The sequence below is a fragment of the Esox lucius genome, chromosome 12 (assembly GCF_011004845.1).
Source record: "Esox lucius isolate fEsoLuc1 chromosome 12, fEsoLuc1.pri, whole genome shotgun sequence".
Classification (NCBI taxonomy): domain Eukaryota; kingdom Metazoa; phylum Chordata; class Actinopteri; order Esociformes; family Esocidae; genus Esox; species Esox lucius.
Genome location: NC_047580.1, coordinates 33,346,201 through 33,364,454, shown reverse-complemented (window position 1 = coordinate 33,364,454; position 18,254 = coordinate 33,346,201). Strand labels below are relative to the sequence as shown.

The 18,254-nt window shown below is 40.6% G+C and overlaps 1 protein-coding gene and 1 long non-coding RNA gene across 4 annotated transcripts; both read right to left on the bottom strand.

Moving 5' to 3' along the window:
* Window positions 1-504: 504 nt before the first annotated feature.
* On the bottom strand, window positions 505-8,655 carry LOC105013486. Of its 3 annotated transcripts, XR_002197550.2 has the most exons (14): window positions 8,562-8,654; window positions 8,375-8,437; window positions 7,177-7,236; window positions 5,873-5,953; window positions 4,627-4,704; window positions 4,509-4,547; window positions 4,309-4,380; window positions 3,897-3,983; window positions 3,238-3,324; window positions 3,101-3,139; window positions 2,862-2,933; window positions 2,665-2,697; window positions 2,517-2,579; window positions 505-607 (listed from the first exon to the last, which is right to left on the bottom strand). It is a non-coding gene; the product is annotated as an uncharacterized LOC105013486 (long non-coding RNA). The 3 variants fall into 3 exon arrangements; XR_002197547.2 differs by lacking the exon at window positions 505-607 and having other exon boundaries at window positions 1,785-2,579; window positions 8,562-8,655; XR_828241.3 differs by lacking the exons at window positions 505-607; window positions 2,862-2,933 and having other exon boundaries at window positions 2,665-2,857; window positions 8,562-8,655.
* Window positions 8,656-11,108: 2,453 nt separating this feature from the next.
* emd (emerin (Emery-Dreifuss muscular dystrophy)) lies at window positions 11,109-18,124 on the bottom strand. Its single transcript, XM_010875040.2, has 8 exons — window positions 17,918-18,124; window positions 17,400-17,525; window positions 16,910-16,944; window positions 16,784-16,812; window positions 16,594-16,647; window positions 15,662-15,718; window positions 13,094-13,150; window positions 11,109-12,575 (listed from the first exon to the last, which is right to left on the bottom strand). The coding sequence occupies exons 1-8, from the start codon at window positions 17,997-17,999 to the stop codon at window positions 12,341-12,343; spliced, it is 675 nt and encodes a 224-aa protein (XP_010873342.2). The 5' UTR covers window positions 18,000-18,124; the 3' UTR covers window positions 11,109-12,340.
* Window positions 18,125-18,254: the final 130 nt, after the last annotated feature.

Below are 18,254 nucleotides of genomic sequence, written 5' to 3'. Positions count from 1 at the left end.
TGCCATATAGGGGGGAAAAGTTAGGACAATTCCTATGGCCCATGACTGACAGGGGCCCCAAAAAATTGCTAACAGCTGCGCAGAGGGGCCCCAATAAAAAATTTTTGTCATGGGGTCCAAAATACCTGGCGCCACCCCTGGCTATACCCAAACTGTGTTTCACTGTTAAGGTACTTGGTGTACGATATTACGTTTTATTGTGATTATCTAGTAGCCCTTATTTCCATGGCAATTTCTCTTGATTACCTGCTTCTCTGATTACCACATCCTCATAACAAGTTGTATAAACAGTTTGGAGTGGGCTGTAGATGCTGTAAGATTGTGGTTTGCAGAGTATTGCTTCCTAACTAAAAGACAAACTTTCGTTTTGTGGTGTTCTACATTGCAGTTTTGTTGGTGTGGAAGCAGAACCAATCCGACTGTTTGTATAGCAAGTCAAACATTTATTTATTCATACATTTTCAATGCACATAGGACAGTCTAAAGTTCTTACATAAAATAGTTAAGAATTAATAAAACCAAAGCTTCAGTGTTGACGTTTAATGTGATTCGTATAGTTTCCTCAGATCGGCTGTTGTTCAGGAACTCTTCAAATGCATCCCTTCCCCTAAGGCGAGTGGGAAACCGTGTTAATATCTAAAACCTTTGAATTATTATATCAGAAAATGTCCATGATCGTGTTTCACAACATTCATTCGCCGGCAGTGATCTCTGAATGCTGTACAAAGTGGATCTGGAAGTTTCTAATGGTGAGCAGTAATCTGACCGGCTTCTGTTTTCAGACGGAAAGGTTGGAGAAGTGTACTTCTCAGACCAAAGAAATGTCAGACCTAACATACATTTTAGCTCATTTCTAACATGTAGGGCCAATGGGAAGTTTGCAGACCCCCTTCACTTTCTCCACATTTTATTGTGTTGTATGTATTTTAGCATTAATAAATGAGATCTCAAGCTCTTGAACTTCTCTAGAACATGGAGTCCACCCGGAGCAAGATAAATTGTTTGGACATTGTGTGGAAAGGCACACACCTGTCTATATGAGGTCCAAGATAGAATTGTGTGGAGGCTTTGATCTAGGGAAGGTTATAAAAATGAAGCATAATCTATAATTCTATTTTACAATGAAGCATAATCATTGTGAAATAGAAGAATCTGGGAAACACAAAGCCTCTTCCTAGAGCTGGCCATCCCACCAAACTAAGTCACCGGGCAACAAGGTCCTTGGTCAGGTAGGTGACCAAGAACACAAAGGCCTCTCTAATAGATCTTCAGAGATACTCTTTAGCGATGGGAAAGTCTGCTGGAAAGACAACGATATTTGCAGCGCTCCATCAAGGAGACCTTCCTGGTAAAGTGGTTAAACAGAAGCCTACGCCTGAGTAAATTACGACATGCCACCGGGGAATTTGGTCCGATGACACCAAAATCGAACAATTAGGCTAATGAATATCAAGCGCTATGTACGTCTGGCAAAAACATGGTACTGCTCATCATCTGACTAACACCATTCCTGCGGGGAAGCATGGTGGAGGGATCTTGATGCTATGGGGATGCTTTTTATTCCAGTTTGACAGAGCTTGAGGGGATCTGCGAGGAGGAATGGGAGAAACAACTCAAATCCAGATGTGCAAAGCTGGTAGAGGTATGCCCAAAAAGACTCTAAGCGTTGATCACTGCCATATTCGCTTCCAGAAAGTACTGAATGAAGTCTGAATACTTATGTACATGAGAAATATCCGTTCCTTGTTTTCAAAAAATTGTTTTCGTTTTGTCATTATAGGGTATTGTGTGTAGATAGATGGCAATTTCTTTTTATTATAAATTATAAATTAAGCCTATAACACAAAAACATCTGGAGAAAGTGATGAGATCTGAAACTTTCTGAAGACACTGTGCGCTTTGCAAGTTCAAATGTCATAGAAAGTAATGCAACATACAAAATGTAGTGTAACAGGTTTATCTACTAAAATGAAATCTACACTGGAGACTGGATTGTACTGTCACTGTCATTTCCTTCCAGCTAATATTATACAGAGCTCTAAAAAGATACCTCAGAATATCAAAAATAAAAGTTTTTACAGGTTTTGAATGCCAGTTGAACAAAAAAGGTAAACTTTCCAGCAGCACCAGTGCAAGTATAATTGACATTCGGTTTATATTCGGTAGACAAAACTAATATACACAGAGTGTCTACTGTGAACTGTACTTCACCTCGTTGGATTAAGGAGAGTGTGTGGAATGCAAACTGTTGTTGCTGCAATTCACCTCACGTCTGCATGGAGAACAAATTCTGCAAACTGGTAATTTAATACCCTGGTCCCTGACCCTTCCTGGTTCTCTACTACCAACTGAATTTAGCTTTGTCCAGCGTACCCCTGAAGTAACACCTCGTGTCCATTTTACCAGTATCATGTGGTCTCATGAGTCTGCTCAAGTACCCCCCTGTAGATCTCAGTTCCCCTGGTTTTGAACCACTGTTTTAATGTTCGGTACATTTTCCTCATGAAGGGTGTTACCTGGTACCGGTTAGCATTTCGTTGTAGCAGTAATCCCATTGTGGATTGAGCAGATAAGGAAGTCTTGATGGGGCGAAAAGGAAAATATTTTACGACCAGACAATTCATAAGCAAGGGAGATAAATGTTACCTAAAATGTTTTTCTTACCTTTGTAGTGCCGTTTCTCTGTTGGGGTTGAGCCTAGAGAAACCCAGAGTCAAATGACAGATTTTTTTTTTTACTCATTTTAATTTCCCGGGTATGTTTAAAATGCAGTAGTAGAAATATTGCTCTCTGTTGCATCTTCCATTGGAAACTGCTTTATTCATGTGTCTTTTTCTTTCAAACTGCACGCCAGTACCTACCAAATAGATCATTCACAAATCCTTTACACATGTTCCAGTTTTCCAGAGGCTTCCTCATGCACATCATATAACCTAACATAACAAGAAGGAACCATGGTGGTTCCACCGTTAGAGGCACGAATGCATCACAATTACAAGTGATTAAGAACAAACAATTGCAAAATGTAAACATTGGAACTAATATCCCAGTGAGTGAACATCAGTAATATAATGGTCGGAAAGAACACAATTTTCCTTACGATAAATATCGTTCTTCATCTCTCTCTCCGCTCTTTTTCCTGTCGGTAATAGAATACAGAAAAAATAAACATTTCCTGTAAGTATTGAAATGTTGAATACCATTATTTAATGATTGATAATATAAAATCCGTCTTACCAACTTCCCTAATGTAGTTCTCATCCAGATGACCAAAACAGTTGACTAGTCCCTTCAGAGCATGAGAAAGCCAACAGGGCACAAAGGCTGGAAATTGGAGAAATGTATATAAGTATATATATATATACAAAATGCCTGATCAAGAAAGCATATATAGAGTAATATAAACCTGCTGCTTTGATTCCTGATTGGCTGAAAGCCATATGCGTATACAATGGTTATAATGTAATTTTGTTATGTTCTAATAAGTCATTTGACTGGTTGACTCAGAGGGTGGAACACATTTGAAATGTTCTGAATCTTCTAAGTAGACATTGAACAAAGGGAGTGCTTGTCCCTACTCTCACCCCTAACCCTATTCTTAACCCCTTACCTTAAACGTTTTGGAATTAAACATCATTCGAGACTTTCCAGAGTTCTGTGCTCTGTCCTCTCCATTGAGTCAAACAATGACATTTGTTTGTCCCTTTACAGCATATCTGCCTTACAACTCCCACCTGCAAGGCATCTTGAGGGTTTGTGAGATATTGCCCACCTTGCCTTCTGCCTAAGAGGAGCTCTTAGCCACGGTATATGGGCTAACAGTACAATTCTTTATTGTATAATATAATAAATTCACTTAAGTCAATGGCTTCAAAAAGACTACTGAATGTATTTACTTTGCTGACTGGGCTCATTGAAGAACAGTGGAGACCACTTGGTGATGAACGTCTGAGATTTGTCGATAAGTCTGTTCATGAAACAGCCTGCAAAAGAAACACTGAGTTCAATCAGCGAACATCTCTGTTAATATTAAGTACAAAAATACACAAAGGTACAGCATACACAGAGTACTCTTAACAGTAGAAAGCCCACTCAGTCACATTTTCTCTGGTATTTTTATGCTTCATTTGACAGGAAAGAGTAAAAACACAGTGGTGAGTATCTACTGAAAAAGCAGTGGTCAAGACTAGAACCAACTGTACAGTGCACAATGGCCTAGAGGCTGTGGCTTAGACCACTGCACCAACCAACGCCAAAGATTTGGTCACATTTTATTCACCGGCAAAACAATACAGAACCATGCCTCACCCAAAACATTGTAGCCTGTGAACTCAAGCCAGCACTGAAAATAGGTCTCTACCAGATCAGTCTTCAGAGCCTCTGCGATTACACAAACAAAGAACTCACTTAATGGACGTCATTCACTTCACATTTCAATATGGATTATGATTACCACTTTGCCTGAACTGCGGCTACTATTGTCACCAAGTGAAACCATGTTTACGTACCCGTATCCAAATCCGAAAGAGTGTGTGGATACTTGACCACTAGAAAAAGCAATGCACATCATTAGCACAGGACACTGATGTACTGCCATAATGTTAAGGTGTAATGAACGGAACTCACACCAGCTTTGCAGCTGAGGATCGAGAAACTGGTCTAGACAGAAGCTTGAGAGTTTCTTACAGTTCTGGACAATACAACCTGCCACCAAGAAACAAGTTGGTTAGCAGCTGGTTATTAAAACAGGCCCCAAAGACACCTGTTAGGATTTGGGGATCATTGAATTTAAGAATATTAAAAGCCTGAAAATATGATCTAATTTGTGACGCATGCATACTGTATGTTATTATTGTTTCATGGAAGATGTATTTTGGTCATTTGTAATTTTATTGATAAGGGAAACTGTGGTGAAATGGCAGTTAGCCACAATCACACCCTTTTTGGCACCGGATTAGACCACTAGACAACCCTTGGTTATTACATTATTATTATTATTATAAGTAACACTAGAGCACCATAGGTTACTACATTATTATTATTATTATGAGCAACATTAAAGCACCCTCGTTTACTACATTATTATTATTATTATTATAAGTAATACTACAGCACCCTAGGTTACTAATTATTTTTATTATTATAAGTAACACTAGAGCACCCTAGGTAACTATATAACTATTATTATTATAAGTATAAGTAACACTAGAGTACCCTCGGTTATTACATTATTATTGTTATTTTAAATAACTAGACCACCCTAGGATAATTCATTATTATTATAACACTAGACTACTCTACATTACTACATTATTATTATGACTAATACTAGATTACCTTATGTTACTACAGTAGCCTACATTATTATTATTATGACTAACAACTGACTACCCTGAGTTAGTACATTAAAATTATGACTAAAACTAAACCACTCAAGGCTACTATATCATTATAACTAACACTAGACTACCCTGTGTCACTTCATTATTATTATAACACCAGACAACCTAACGTTACTACATTTTTATTATAACTAACACTAGACTACCCTGCGTTACTACATTATTATTAAAAACACCAGACAACCTAACGTTACTACATTATCATTATAACTAACACTAGACTACCCTGCGTCACTTCATTATTATTAAAAACACCAGACAACCTAACGTTACTACATTATCATTATAACTAACACTAGACTACCCTGCGTCACTTCATTATTATTATAACACCAGACAACCTAACATTACTACATTGTTATTATAACTAACACTAGACAATACTATTACTACATTATTATAATAACTAATAGTAGACAACCCTATGTTGCTAGATTTTTATTTCAACTACCACTGGGCATTGACCTCACCTTTGAGCTTCGCTGTGGGCGTCTGTCCCTGTGTGTCCACGCAGGCATTGATGCTGCTGGCACATGTCCTTTTTATGCAACCTTAAACGTACATGTTTGGGATGACAAGTGAGCATTAACAAAACCAGTATGTTCTTGAATGTTCAGGGGATACTACAAATAGCCGTGTCCCACATCTGTTTGTGCCCTGGCCAACTCCATCCCTGCCACTGTCAAGGCAAACCTGTTGCCCCGATTTCCACAATTCCCAAGAAAGCAAAGACAAATTTAGACATTCAATTTATTGTTCCCATGAGTCCTCTGTTAGAGATTCTTTTTCTACTTCATCAGTAAGTTGATAAAACAAACTGCCAATTGTGTTGGATTGCACTGCATGAACAGGTTTTAAGGCAAAGATGGGGATTTACTGCCACCTACAGTTAAGGACGGTTTATTCATGGATGGAATTATGTGTTCCTACCTAAAGGGGAATGACGAGGAATATCTAAGATTTGTCTGAGTTTGTAAATTGCTGGACATAGCTGTTGGACTGTTTCTATGCATACAACTCTCTCAATCAGGCAGAGCAGGGTTGAGCTAGCGCAAGTGTGAGTTATATTACTCTCCACCCACTCATGTGATTTGAAGAACTTTTTAAAATAAAAATTCTCTACAGAGAAAAACTAATGCTCCGAAAAGGTAAACACTGCGACTGATATCTGCCACATAAAATGTACAGTGCATGGCATGTGTTTTCGCTGTGATAGATCATTAACTTTTAACATAGGCGCATGTTATTTCACAAGGTTCAATTAAATGTAACCCTCAGATGATGCCCTGATGCTAACTCCATCTGCTGTCCCTGAGAGAGTGGTGTGTATAAAGGGACAGTCCAACAATTACTTCAAGCAATTTATGAGACAAATCTTAGATTTTCATTGTTATTCTCCTTTAAAGGAGAACAACAGACACACCATCGCCCAATTCAAATGTCAAAGTTCTGCCAAAAAAAACCACAGTTCTTAAAATGTGACCTTGCCATGTCTCAGACACTAATCACAATTCCAATGAGGTTCAGACGTCACAGGTTTTTTAAGGTGGGACTTTTCAGATGGAATGAGATTTAGGAGGGAGATTTCAGATGGACGATCATATGACTGTTTTTACCCTCTAACATATAGGAAGCGCCACCAAGACGACATTCCAGTTGGTGAATGTCATGAATGGCAATATTTCCACTAAAACAAGCTTTCGGGCACAGGAGTCCTCAATCATTCTCTATGGCATAAACAGATGGGCACTCAGCCAAAAATTATATGATTTACTGGCTATGCTTGAATGGAGTCCAGGAAACTTTATCACCACGCAGTCACCATGCTGAGCGGCTGGAAATTAAAGTAAAAGAGAAAATGTTACTTATGTACATGCTTCCCAGCCCTCCGGAAGGTTTTCGCTCCGACACCATTTGTGACTAATATAATTTATCTTTTCATCCAGCTAATTCTTAGAATCAGTTGTGCGAGATTGGAGTTAGAGAGAACATACAGGACGCTATCTCTCCAGGAACAGCATTGGATTAAAACCTACTGGAGGCCTGAGTGGTGCAGTGTTCTACGCTCTTGCTTCACAACTGTAATTGTGTCGACCGCCCACAATCAGCAGTGGAATGATCAGGGCACAAACCCACGGCCAACGCACTGCTGATTGTGGCTGTGATCGGTCTAGGGGATTTCTTTGTGCCGCCGCGTTCCAACAACGTCTCGAGCGTTTCCACCAGTGTGTTGGCTCAGGCTAACTTCCTGGTTAATGGGGCGGGGTGGGGGGTGGGGGGGGGGGGGGGGGTGTAAAGAAGCAGACAGGACAATCCCGATACCACAGGACTGTAGCGGTTGCACAAGGTTGTATAGCGGGGCTGGGCAGGTTGGCCTGGGAGATAAAAGGGGTTAAAGGAGGGCAGTTCTCCAGAAGTCAAAGTTTGTACATTATGTACGGAATAGCTGACATTTGTGATTCGGACATACGTTTGAGATTAGTTTGAAGTAGTTTGTAGTTTGTTCCACTTTTCCAACACGTCTACTCCTATCAGTGATATAATACGATTAATGTATCCATTATTGATTCAAAAGATAAGCAACACACATTGAATAGAGAAATATTAATTTGGAACTTTTTATCACTTTTTATCTATACATATTGAAAATCTAAAACTAAAACAAACTAAATAATTGGTTCGCATTAACATGCAATTCGAATATCGGATCTAGAAATGGCCCTGTCCGTCCATAAACGGTGCCTGGAAATTGTGTCATGATTGTGTCATGATCTTATCATCAGGACCACTTGCTTTAAAAATTTACATTTAATAGCTAACTGACATATGATCGTGTTTGAACTTACTAATAAACTAGAGATAACGCACCCAGACCAAAATGGTAGGTTTAAAAAAGCATGTATTATCTGTTATTGATATTCTAATAATTGTAATGCGCTCAAGCAACATTTTATTAAATGAAGTAATATTACCACAGAGTAAGAGAAGAAAACCCATAAATGTCTCTGTCTGCATAGTTTCACCTGAGTCTCAATCTGTTGACATCAACAAAAATACACAGATTCAATTAATGTAACAGGAACGCACCAAAAAACTGGTAAAATACGCAGACATATTTTAGAACACAGTATTCTTGTAACAGATTTCAGAAATGCATACCTGTTTCCTGTCCTAAAGGGTTGAGTGGTATGTTGAAAGATGACAGCACGTATGAGGCGTTTGGTTTCTTTTTTGTTTTAATGAATGTGAAAGGGTTAGGGCAAGTGTTTTATGGATCCATAATGGCAGCCTATTGTTATAAAAAAAAAAAAACATTTATAACAAGGGCACAAATTGATGAGGGTTGGTAATGCTTGGGTGATGTTACAGGTATCAGAAGCCTTCCCGGAAAGACCCATTGGCCTATAACATTTGTGTTTACTGTTGGAACTGGTAATGAAAACATGTAGCATTAAATAGTCAACGGACAGACGTTTTCATCACTTCTACTTTGCCACGGGATGTTTCACGTCACAGAGGACCTCACGGATCCTTGAGGAAAAGGAAACACACGTTCACGGAATTTTACCACTTTGTCAAACAGGGTGAGGGGCACGACCTTTAAAAGAAAGCGCCGCTGTCTGGTCAATCAGGGTAGCAACTTAATGGCACTGGCTTCCAGTCAGTTACAGAATAGATTTTAAAGAGGTGCTTTTAGTTTATAAATCCCTGAATGGTTTAGGCCCCAAAAATATTTCTGATACGTTTGAAGAATATAAACCGAGCAGGGCTCTTAGATCCATGAACACAGGTGAGCTCCAAACTAAACATGGAGAAGCTGCGTTTAGCAGTTATGCTAAAGTTATAACTGGAATAAACAATGAGAAGATCTTAAGACGTGCACCAAACGTCTACATTTTTAAATCCAGCTTGAAAACACCTATTTTCACGGGCCTTTGACTGAGCACTTAAACTTAATCTCACTGTTTAGCCTTACAGCTTTTACAGCTTCCTGTGTTTTTATCCCATTTTTAGTCTATTTCTATTTTCTTATTCAGAGTTTTATTTATTATGATGTTGTTTTGATGTTTTCATTTGAATATTTGTTTTTGTGCTATTGTATTTTTAGATATATTATTTTTTCTTTGTAAAGCACATTGAATTCCCTTTCCTTTGGCCTCTGGCCAAACACATAATTCCCCTCAAATTCAGGCCAGTGGTGGAGTCATCGTCACGCAGACACACGGCCAACCCCACCCCAGATTACACTGTGACAGAGGCTACATCAAGGATAGCTAATACTTGATTTTGCAGACCCATAAGATAGTAGAGATGTATAACTGGTTGAATGTTCTTGTTGAAGCGCTTCTAAGTAGCGGTAGTAGAACAGGCCGTAGACTGGGTTATCAAGGAGCACCTGGACACACAGCCTATAATCTTTATTGTCATCAGTACTTCCTATAGAAGTGATGGTAAATATTTTGGACTATTTCAGTATTTACAAATACCAGAATGTTGTTTTTTTTATAGAGTTGTCAGAAAAGATTTTCTGTCCAGAAAAGGGTGCCGTTATCCTTTCTACACACACTCCAGTTTTATATGTTCATGTGTGGCCTGTTGTTTTTTCCATGGTTGTCCTATTTTACTAAGAGTATGTGGAAGAGGTTTTTATATTTCACAATAACTTTTCATGTTGGACTCCGGCAGGGCTGCCCTTTGTCACCGGTTCTGTTCGTAATTTTTATGGACAGAATTTCTAGGCGCAGCCAGGGGCCGGAGGGTGTCAGGTTTGGGGACCACACAATTTCGTCTCTGCTCTTTGCAGATGATGTTGTCGTGTTGGCCCCTTCTAACCAGGACCTTCAGCATGCGCTGGGACGGTTTGCAGCCGAGTGTGAAGCGGTGGGGATGAAAATCAGTACCTCCAAATCCGAGGCCATGGTCCTCAGTCGGAAAAGGGTGGCTTGCCCACTTCAGGTTGGTGGAGAGTGCCTGCCTCAAGTGGAGGAGTTTAAGTATCTAGGGGTCTTGTTCACGAGTGAGGGAAGGATGGAACGGGAGATTGACAGACGGATCGGTGCAGCTTCTGCAGTAATGCAGTCGATGTATCGGTCTGTCGTGGTGAAGAAAGAGCTGAGCCGCAAGGCGAAGCTCTCGATTTACCAGTCAATCTACGTTCCTACTCTCACCTATGGTCATGAGCTTTGGGTCATGACCGAAAGGACAAGATCCCGGATACAGGCGGCCGAAATGAGCTTTCTCCGCAGGGTGGCCGGGCGATCCCTTAGAGATAGGGTGAGAAGCTCGGTCACCCGGGAGGAGCTCAGAGTAGAGCCGCTGCTCCTCCACATCGAGAGGGGTCAGCTGAGGTGGCTTGGGCATCTTTTTCGGATGCCTCCGGAACGCCTTCCTGGGAAGGTGTTCCGGTCCCGTCCCACCGGGAGGAGACCCCGGGGAAGACCTAGGACACGCTGGAGGGACTATGTCTCCCGGCTGGCCTGGGAACGCCTCGGTGTCCCCCCGGAAGAGCTAGAGGAAGTGTCTGGGGAGAGGGAAGTCTGGGCATCCCTGCTTAGACTGCTGCCCCCGCGACCCGGCCCCGGATAAGCGGAAGAAGATGGTATGGTATGGTATGGTACAATAACTTTTGTTTAACCATCAATATTGCTGTCAGGTGTCACTGTGTATAGTTGGGAACAAACTACAAATTAAACAGAAATTCTTTGATATTGGGAGTTGTTTATGAAATAACACAATGTTAGATTAAAAAAACATTTATTAAAAATTCCTTTAGTTGGAGATTCAAAAATAATGACTCAAAATGTCTGGATAGAAAATTGTAGACAGTCAGATATATCTCTGAATAGAAACTGTCCAGCTCAAGAGCATTTTCATTTCATTTGTACTAACGGGTGGCATTCTACTGCCTCTGAAGGGCACTTGTTTCAACCAGCGTCTACAGGGAAATAAGTGCACCACATTGAGTTATAAAAATGTAAGTGATCGCCGACAAAAACAGACGGGTTTCTGGAAACACAAAAAAAGGGGGCATTTCAAAGGATACCCCAGGCGCAGTCACAGAGCATGAAGTGGTGGCGCTTATCACCACCACTTCATGCAACTGGAGTAGCATGAACACATCTAAACAAATACCAGAACGGACATTAAACCCAACAACCATTTAAATGACAAATACACCACAACAGCGATTGCATTTTGATAAACGGGTGGATGGAGTCACTGTCAGGTCAACATGCTGAGGCACTTCCCTGAGAACTCGGTAATGCCACAGATGCGCCAGGGTTCTCGGTTCTCAGGAACGCCGCGTCTAGTCGTTCTCAGCTTGGCGATCAGGAACCGGACTGCACGGCGTGTCAGGAATGAACCTTGACCTTTCCACAATCAAATCATACTCAACGGACCGTTTTGAATCGTGGATACAGCATTCGGTACATGCATTTTACCGTGGGCAGTGAACGCTAGACATTCAAGAAGATCATCAAGACAGTAGAAACCCCAGCGGAGCCACCTTTTTCCTGTAGCGCAGCGAAAATATTTTATGAAACCATCACACCATCTAGTTACTAGGAACGCGAGGAGATGCTATTACTTTCCTTTACAACAGTAGTGAAGTATGTCATAGAAATTACCAGCACCCAGCACCTTTATATAAGTGTATATATGTGTACATAGTAGCACAAGCGAAGAGTTTAAAAGTATGACGCCCATCCATGGAGGCAAATAAATGTGTAAAATCCATGTGTTAAAACTGGCTTATAATCCTTAGGGAACACTGCAGAAAAATGCTTCTGCACATTGCCCTTCTGGAGACAAAAATGACTGCAACTTATTGGCCAAGTTCAAACAGTACCTCCACGATTCGCCGCCCCCCCACTCCCATTTCGGCATGTATCAAATATAGCACAGATCTGAAAATCTATTTCAACATTTGATTTCGATCACTGGATTCTATTAAAAGGGTTTGTCTCTGCTGACTCCATGTTGGTGAACACGAAGTAGAGGAACCCAGCCACAACCAGGAAGACCAGGAACTGGACCCAGAGGGGGATCAGTCTCCCGGAGCTGGCTGGGGATCCCTGCTTCACACCAGCGACGGCGGCAGGCCTCCCAACAGACGAGGGTTTGGAGTAAGAGGAGTACGAGGACATGGACGGAGTATTGTAGATGTGAGGCCTGAAAAGAGGGGGAGATTTGGTTTCAAGTTTGTGTACTGTAGAATCATTTGGAAAATGTTCATTCAAGCATGGAAAACACACCAGAACACAATGAAATTTTCAGTTGTTTCCATTGCTTGCTTTTTTTTTTTTTTATATTGCAAATACAAGCAGGCAAATTTGCCATACAGGAAACTGGCATCAAATCATGCATGAAAGAGGGTTGGTTTAAAGAAACTCCTACATGCAACAGAAAAATATATATAATGACCCAAAGTTCAGTGAGGTTGCATTAACGCTGTTCAGTCCTGACCCCAAAGTTCTCAGACAGAAAGGATCATGGCCAAACACTTGTTCACCATGTTCCACACCATGTTCCTTTTACATTTAGATCATTTACTTCTGGCTTTTCTCATGAGCAACGCGTTCCTTGGTTGCATAACTGAGAAAAACATTTACTTTGTGTAGAACTTCAGGTAAATCAGCAGTGAAGTAGTGGTTTGATCTATTTTCCCCTTTAGTTCGAGGATAACTTACTCTGCAACATAATCTCTCCCACTGCTGTACTCAGGACGTGGTTTTGAGTAGGGTTTACTGCAACAACAACAAAAAAATGCATTTGTGCCATTTATCCTTAACTTCATATACATATACACACACACACAAGTTTGTACAGCCATCCTCATGGGGACCAGAAAATAGAAATTGCATGCTCCCTTGCCCTAATCTTAACCCTAACCTGAATAAAGTAACATTTATTCCAAAACTTTACCTAGATGTAATGCCTAACATTAACCCTAAACTTAACCAACACCACCTGGACCTTAAAGAAACCCCAATTGTAACTATTAAATAGATTGTATGTTTGACCCTAAATCCTGAGCCGGAAATGTACTTTTGCCTCACAGGGACAGGCAAAAGGTCCCAATGAGTCACATTTTTTCTGGTTTTACTATACTCATAGTTTAGTAAGACCTAAAACACACACACAGTGATGGGATTCCTGCTAGTCTGGTGTTTTTATTCTCCATTTATGTATGCAGCATATATATATATATATATTATATATATATTCAGGGGTGAATTTAATATATATACAGTAGCTCACAAAAAAGTGATTACACCCCTCACATTTTTGTAAATATTTGATTATAATCTTTTAATGTGACAACACTGAAGAAATGACACTTTGCTACAATGTAAAGTAGTGTGTGTACAGTTTGTATAACAGTGTAAATTTGCTGTCCCCTCAAAATAACTCAACACACAGATATTAATGTCTAAACCGCTGGCAACAAAAGTGAGTACACCCCTAAGTGAAAATGTTCTAATTGGGCCCAAAGTTTCAATATTTTGTGTGGCCACCATCATTTTCCAGCACTGCCTTAACCCTCTTGGGCATGGAGTTCACCAGAGCTTCACAGGTTGCCACTGGAGATGACGACATCACAGAGCTGGTGGATGTTAGAGACCTTGCGCTCCTCCACCTTCCGTTTGAGGATGCCCCACAGATGCTAAATAGGGTTTAGGTCTGGAGACATGCTTGGCAAGTCACCTTTACCCTCAGCATCTTGAGCAAGGCAGTGGTCGTCTTGGAGGTGTGTTTGGGGTCATTGTTGGAATACTGCCCTGTGGCCCAGTCTGCGAAGGGAGGGGATCATGCCCTGCTTCAGTATGTCACAGTATGTTGGCATTCACGGTTCCCTCAATGAACTGTAGCTCCCCAGTGCTGGCAGCACTCATGCAGCCCCAGACCATGACACTCCCACCACCATTGCTCAACAAATTGGGCCCAATTTGTTCGTTTGCCCACTGACAAAGATTCAGTCTATAATTTGAATGGTAGGTTTATTTGAACAGTGAGAGACAGAATAACAACAAAAATACCCAGACAAACTATGTCAAAAAAGTTATAAATTGATTAGCATTTTATCCCCTCTCAATCAGAAAGATTTCTGGCTCCCAGATGTCTTTTATACAGGTAATGAGCTGAGATTAGGAGCACACTCTTAAAGGGAGTGCTCCTAATCTCAGCTTGTTACCTGTATAAAAGACACCTGTCCACAGAAGCAATTAATCAATCAGATTCCAAACTCTCCACCATGGCCAAGACCAAAGAGCTGTCTAAGGATGACAGGGACATGATTGTAGACCTACACAAGGCTGGAATGGGCTACAAGACCATCGCCAAGCAGCTTGGTGAGAAGGTGACAACAGTTGGTGCGATTATTCGCAAATGGAAGAAACACCAAAGAACTGTCAATCTCCCTCGGTCTGGGGCTCCATGTAAGATCTCACCTCGTGGAGTTGCAACGATCATGAGAACGGTGAGGAATCAGCCCAGAACTACACGGGAGGATCTTGTCAATTATCTCAAGGGAGCTGGGACCATAGTCACCAAGAAAACAATTGGTAACACACTACGCTGTGAAGGACTGAAATCCTGCAGCGCCCGCAAGGTCCCCCTGTTCAAGAAAGCACATGTACAGGCCCATCTGAAGTTTGCCAATGAACATCTGAATGATTCAGAAGAGAACTGGGTGAAAGTGTTGTGGTCAGATGAGACCAAAATCGAGCTCTTTGTTATAAACTCAACTCGCCGTGTTTGGAGGAGGAGGAATGCTGCCTGTGACCCCAAGAACACCATCCGCTACAAGAAACGTCTAACCTCTGTGATTGCCAACAAGGGTTTTGCCACCAAGTACTAAGTCATGTTTTGCAGAGGGGTTGAATACTTATTTCACTAATTAAAATGCAAATCAATTCATAAATTTTTGGACATACTTGACTTTTTTGGTTTTATTCTGTCTCTCACTGTTCAAATAAACCTACCATTAAAATTATAGACTGATTTCTTTGTCAGTGGGCAAATGTACAAAATCAGCAGGGGATCAAATATTTTTGTCCCTCTCTGTGTGTGTATATTATATATATATACTCCATACATAAATGGAGAATAATCACCAGACTAGCAGGAATGCCATCACTTCATATCTGTTTGTGTTGTATAACCAAGTATAAAATGGAAATGAGAAACACCACAGGAGACGCCTAGATGTCGTGAATAGCTCCAGGACCAGGTTACATGAACAACTAATGACTTACTCATCAACATAGTGTCTTCCACTGCTGTACTCTGGATGTGATTTTGAATAGGATTCACTGCAAAACAAACAAAACATTTAGTTTTAAAATCACATTCATCAGCTAACCACTTTCAAAACACTAGTCAATTGCATTCTGTTATAAAGTGCTGTTCACCTGCACTGCAGGACATGCTCCTGTAAAAGTAAACGTTGGGCCTTTGGCATTGAAAGGCTGGACACCAACATTGATCCAAATTAATTAGACATAATTCACCACAGTGCTATCCGCTCTCTCACCAGCGCACCTTCAACACCCATCCTTGAGATCTTCACACCCTGGAAAACTGGCCCCTCGCTGGAGATACGATGGCAGACTCACTGGCGTCATCTAATCTACAAGTCCCTCTGAGGCAAATCCCCCCTTCACCTCAGCTCACTCCTCAACATTGACCTACTTAACAGAATGCTGAGCTCTGGTAGATACCTAATTCAGGTCATCGCCTGGCATAAACACCACCTTCGGCCATCAATTATTTCGAGTTAATTAATCAAAACTGCAAAAGACTCAAACTGGAAACTGCCATCAGGGGTGTCTGAGGCGTCCCAGGGTACTTGATGTCACTGATACAAGCACAAATTCAATTGGCGCTCGACAGAGACAGCGCTGGATGGTGACTGATGGTGAAAAATCACTTAATTTTTGCTCACAATTAGCTTAACACCACTCTCACTACGTTGTGTTGTCCCTCTTGTCCGGTTTGACTGCATCTCGACTGTCCATTTGTCTTAAATGTATTTAATCACTGTAGCCCGTCGTCCCCACAGGAAGCCGCTTGCCTCAGACCGTGCGGCCATTGTGAATATTAATATGTTCTTAATCGACTTGTCTGGCTAAATAAGTGTTCCACAAAATAAAGAGCCTTGCTTGGAATAAACCAATCTGAAACATACTCATCTACGAAGTCTCTCCCACTGTAGTCGGGTCTGGACCTCATATACGGTTTCCTGTGAGAAAAAGATTTTAAAAAACATGTAGGACAAAAGGACAAGTACACATAAATGGTATTGTACTGCTCAAAGCTATTGCCAAATGTGAACAGGGCTTTGGTTATGGACAGACTCATAAAGAGATCATATTTACCCATCTCCAGAAGGCCCCTCACTCCTCACCTGTAAATGTAAGGAAGAAAGAATGGCACACAGGACAAGACAGTGTTATTCATTAGTTGTATAAAACGTAATAATCAACCCATGGGTGTGCACTTACAGGTGTCCGATAGGTGACATAGGTGACTTCTTCCTCTGAAAAGTAAACAAGATATATATACATTTTAAATCAGGAAAATAATTCAAAAATATGTTTGTTTTGTTTTCAATTCTGCAGGTTGTAGTGATTCACTCAATGTAATTAATTTGGTTGCAATCCGGAGCTCTGGATTAAAGCATATATTGTGAAAGAAAGACCACTACATTCACAGTGTTCAGTCTTGGGTCTGCTACGTGTAGAATAGCTTAGCAAAACCCATTGAAGAAAGCCTTTGGTTTGGTGAATTTGCGTAAAAGTGAGATACAGCTTTTGAATCCTGGGAAGTTCAAGATTGACAGAAAGGGGTAGTTGACGAATTTATTATTTTGGAGTTCACTCTACCACTATGCATATATTTTGGTAAGAGAGCCCCAAAACAGATTTTCAGCTAATACTTTATAAAAGGAACCGAAACCCATGCAACAAAATCTTTCATGTATCAATAACTTACCCTCTTCTCTGTAGAAGGTTTTGTCTGTGGAAGGCTTTGTGGTTTTGTCCGTGGATGATTTTGTCACTTTCTTGTCTTTAGCCATTGCCTCTCTCAGCTTCTTTTCGTACAAGGGTCTTGTACTGTCTACGAGGGGGCAGAGTAACGTTAACAGAAAGGTTAGTCTACATTTGTTAAGTAAACAAATTACATAATACAACTATTATTCTAAATATCTTAACGACTTTACATCTGAGACTTGATGCTGACTATACTGCAGTGGCTAAAGTCTACAGTAGCAATTCTATGGACACAACAAAAAATGAAATACATTTCACAATAGGTGTTACTTTCATCTCCCAACAAAGCGTACAGTCGTTCAGGTCTGCTTAGCAGCTTTGAATTAGTAGGTACTACTGTAGCTATCGTAGCCTGATACAACGTTCAGCTTGCAAGCTAACGTTAGCTTGCTAAGTACAGTAAACAAAATGGGCTGGGTTAGTTAGCAGCTAATACTTTTTTTTTTATGCATAGCTTACCAACGATAGGCCCATGCTTAATTCCATACTCGTCCAACAGTTCTTTGATTTCTTGGTCAGACTTAATGCTCAATGTCGCCATAGTGTCTGAGATTTGGCTGTACTATACAATACTATTCGATTGAAACAGAAAATCACTCGTGTTGACTGGCTACCTACTACGGCAATAACGTCAGAGATCAATTATACGTAGTATTGAAAACATTGTTTCCGGTTCCGCTTTTTGAAAATGCTTGTACGCAGCGGCGCAGTCCTTCGTATCAAGTATGTTAAGTTTGTGGCTCATTATTTCACTTATTCTTATATCATTGTGTATTAGATATACTGTATATCTCCA

Bases quoted from the DNA above. Each gene is read 5' to 3' on its own strand.
- emd (XM_010875040.2), bottom strand. From the start codon at position 17,999: ATGGCGACATTGAGCATTAAGTCTGACCAAGAAATCAAAGAACTGTTG. The intron at 16,648-16,783 runs GTAAATATGATC...TTTTTCTCACAG, and splicing joins GAGGGGCCTTCTGGAGATGG to GAAACCGTATATGAGGTCCA. The intron at 15,719-16,593 runs GTATGTTTCAGA...TTTGTTTTGCAG, and splicing joins GGGAGAGACTTCGTAGATGA to TGAATCCTATTCAAAATCAC.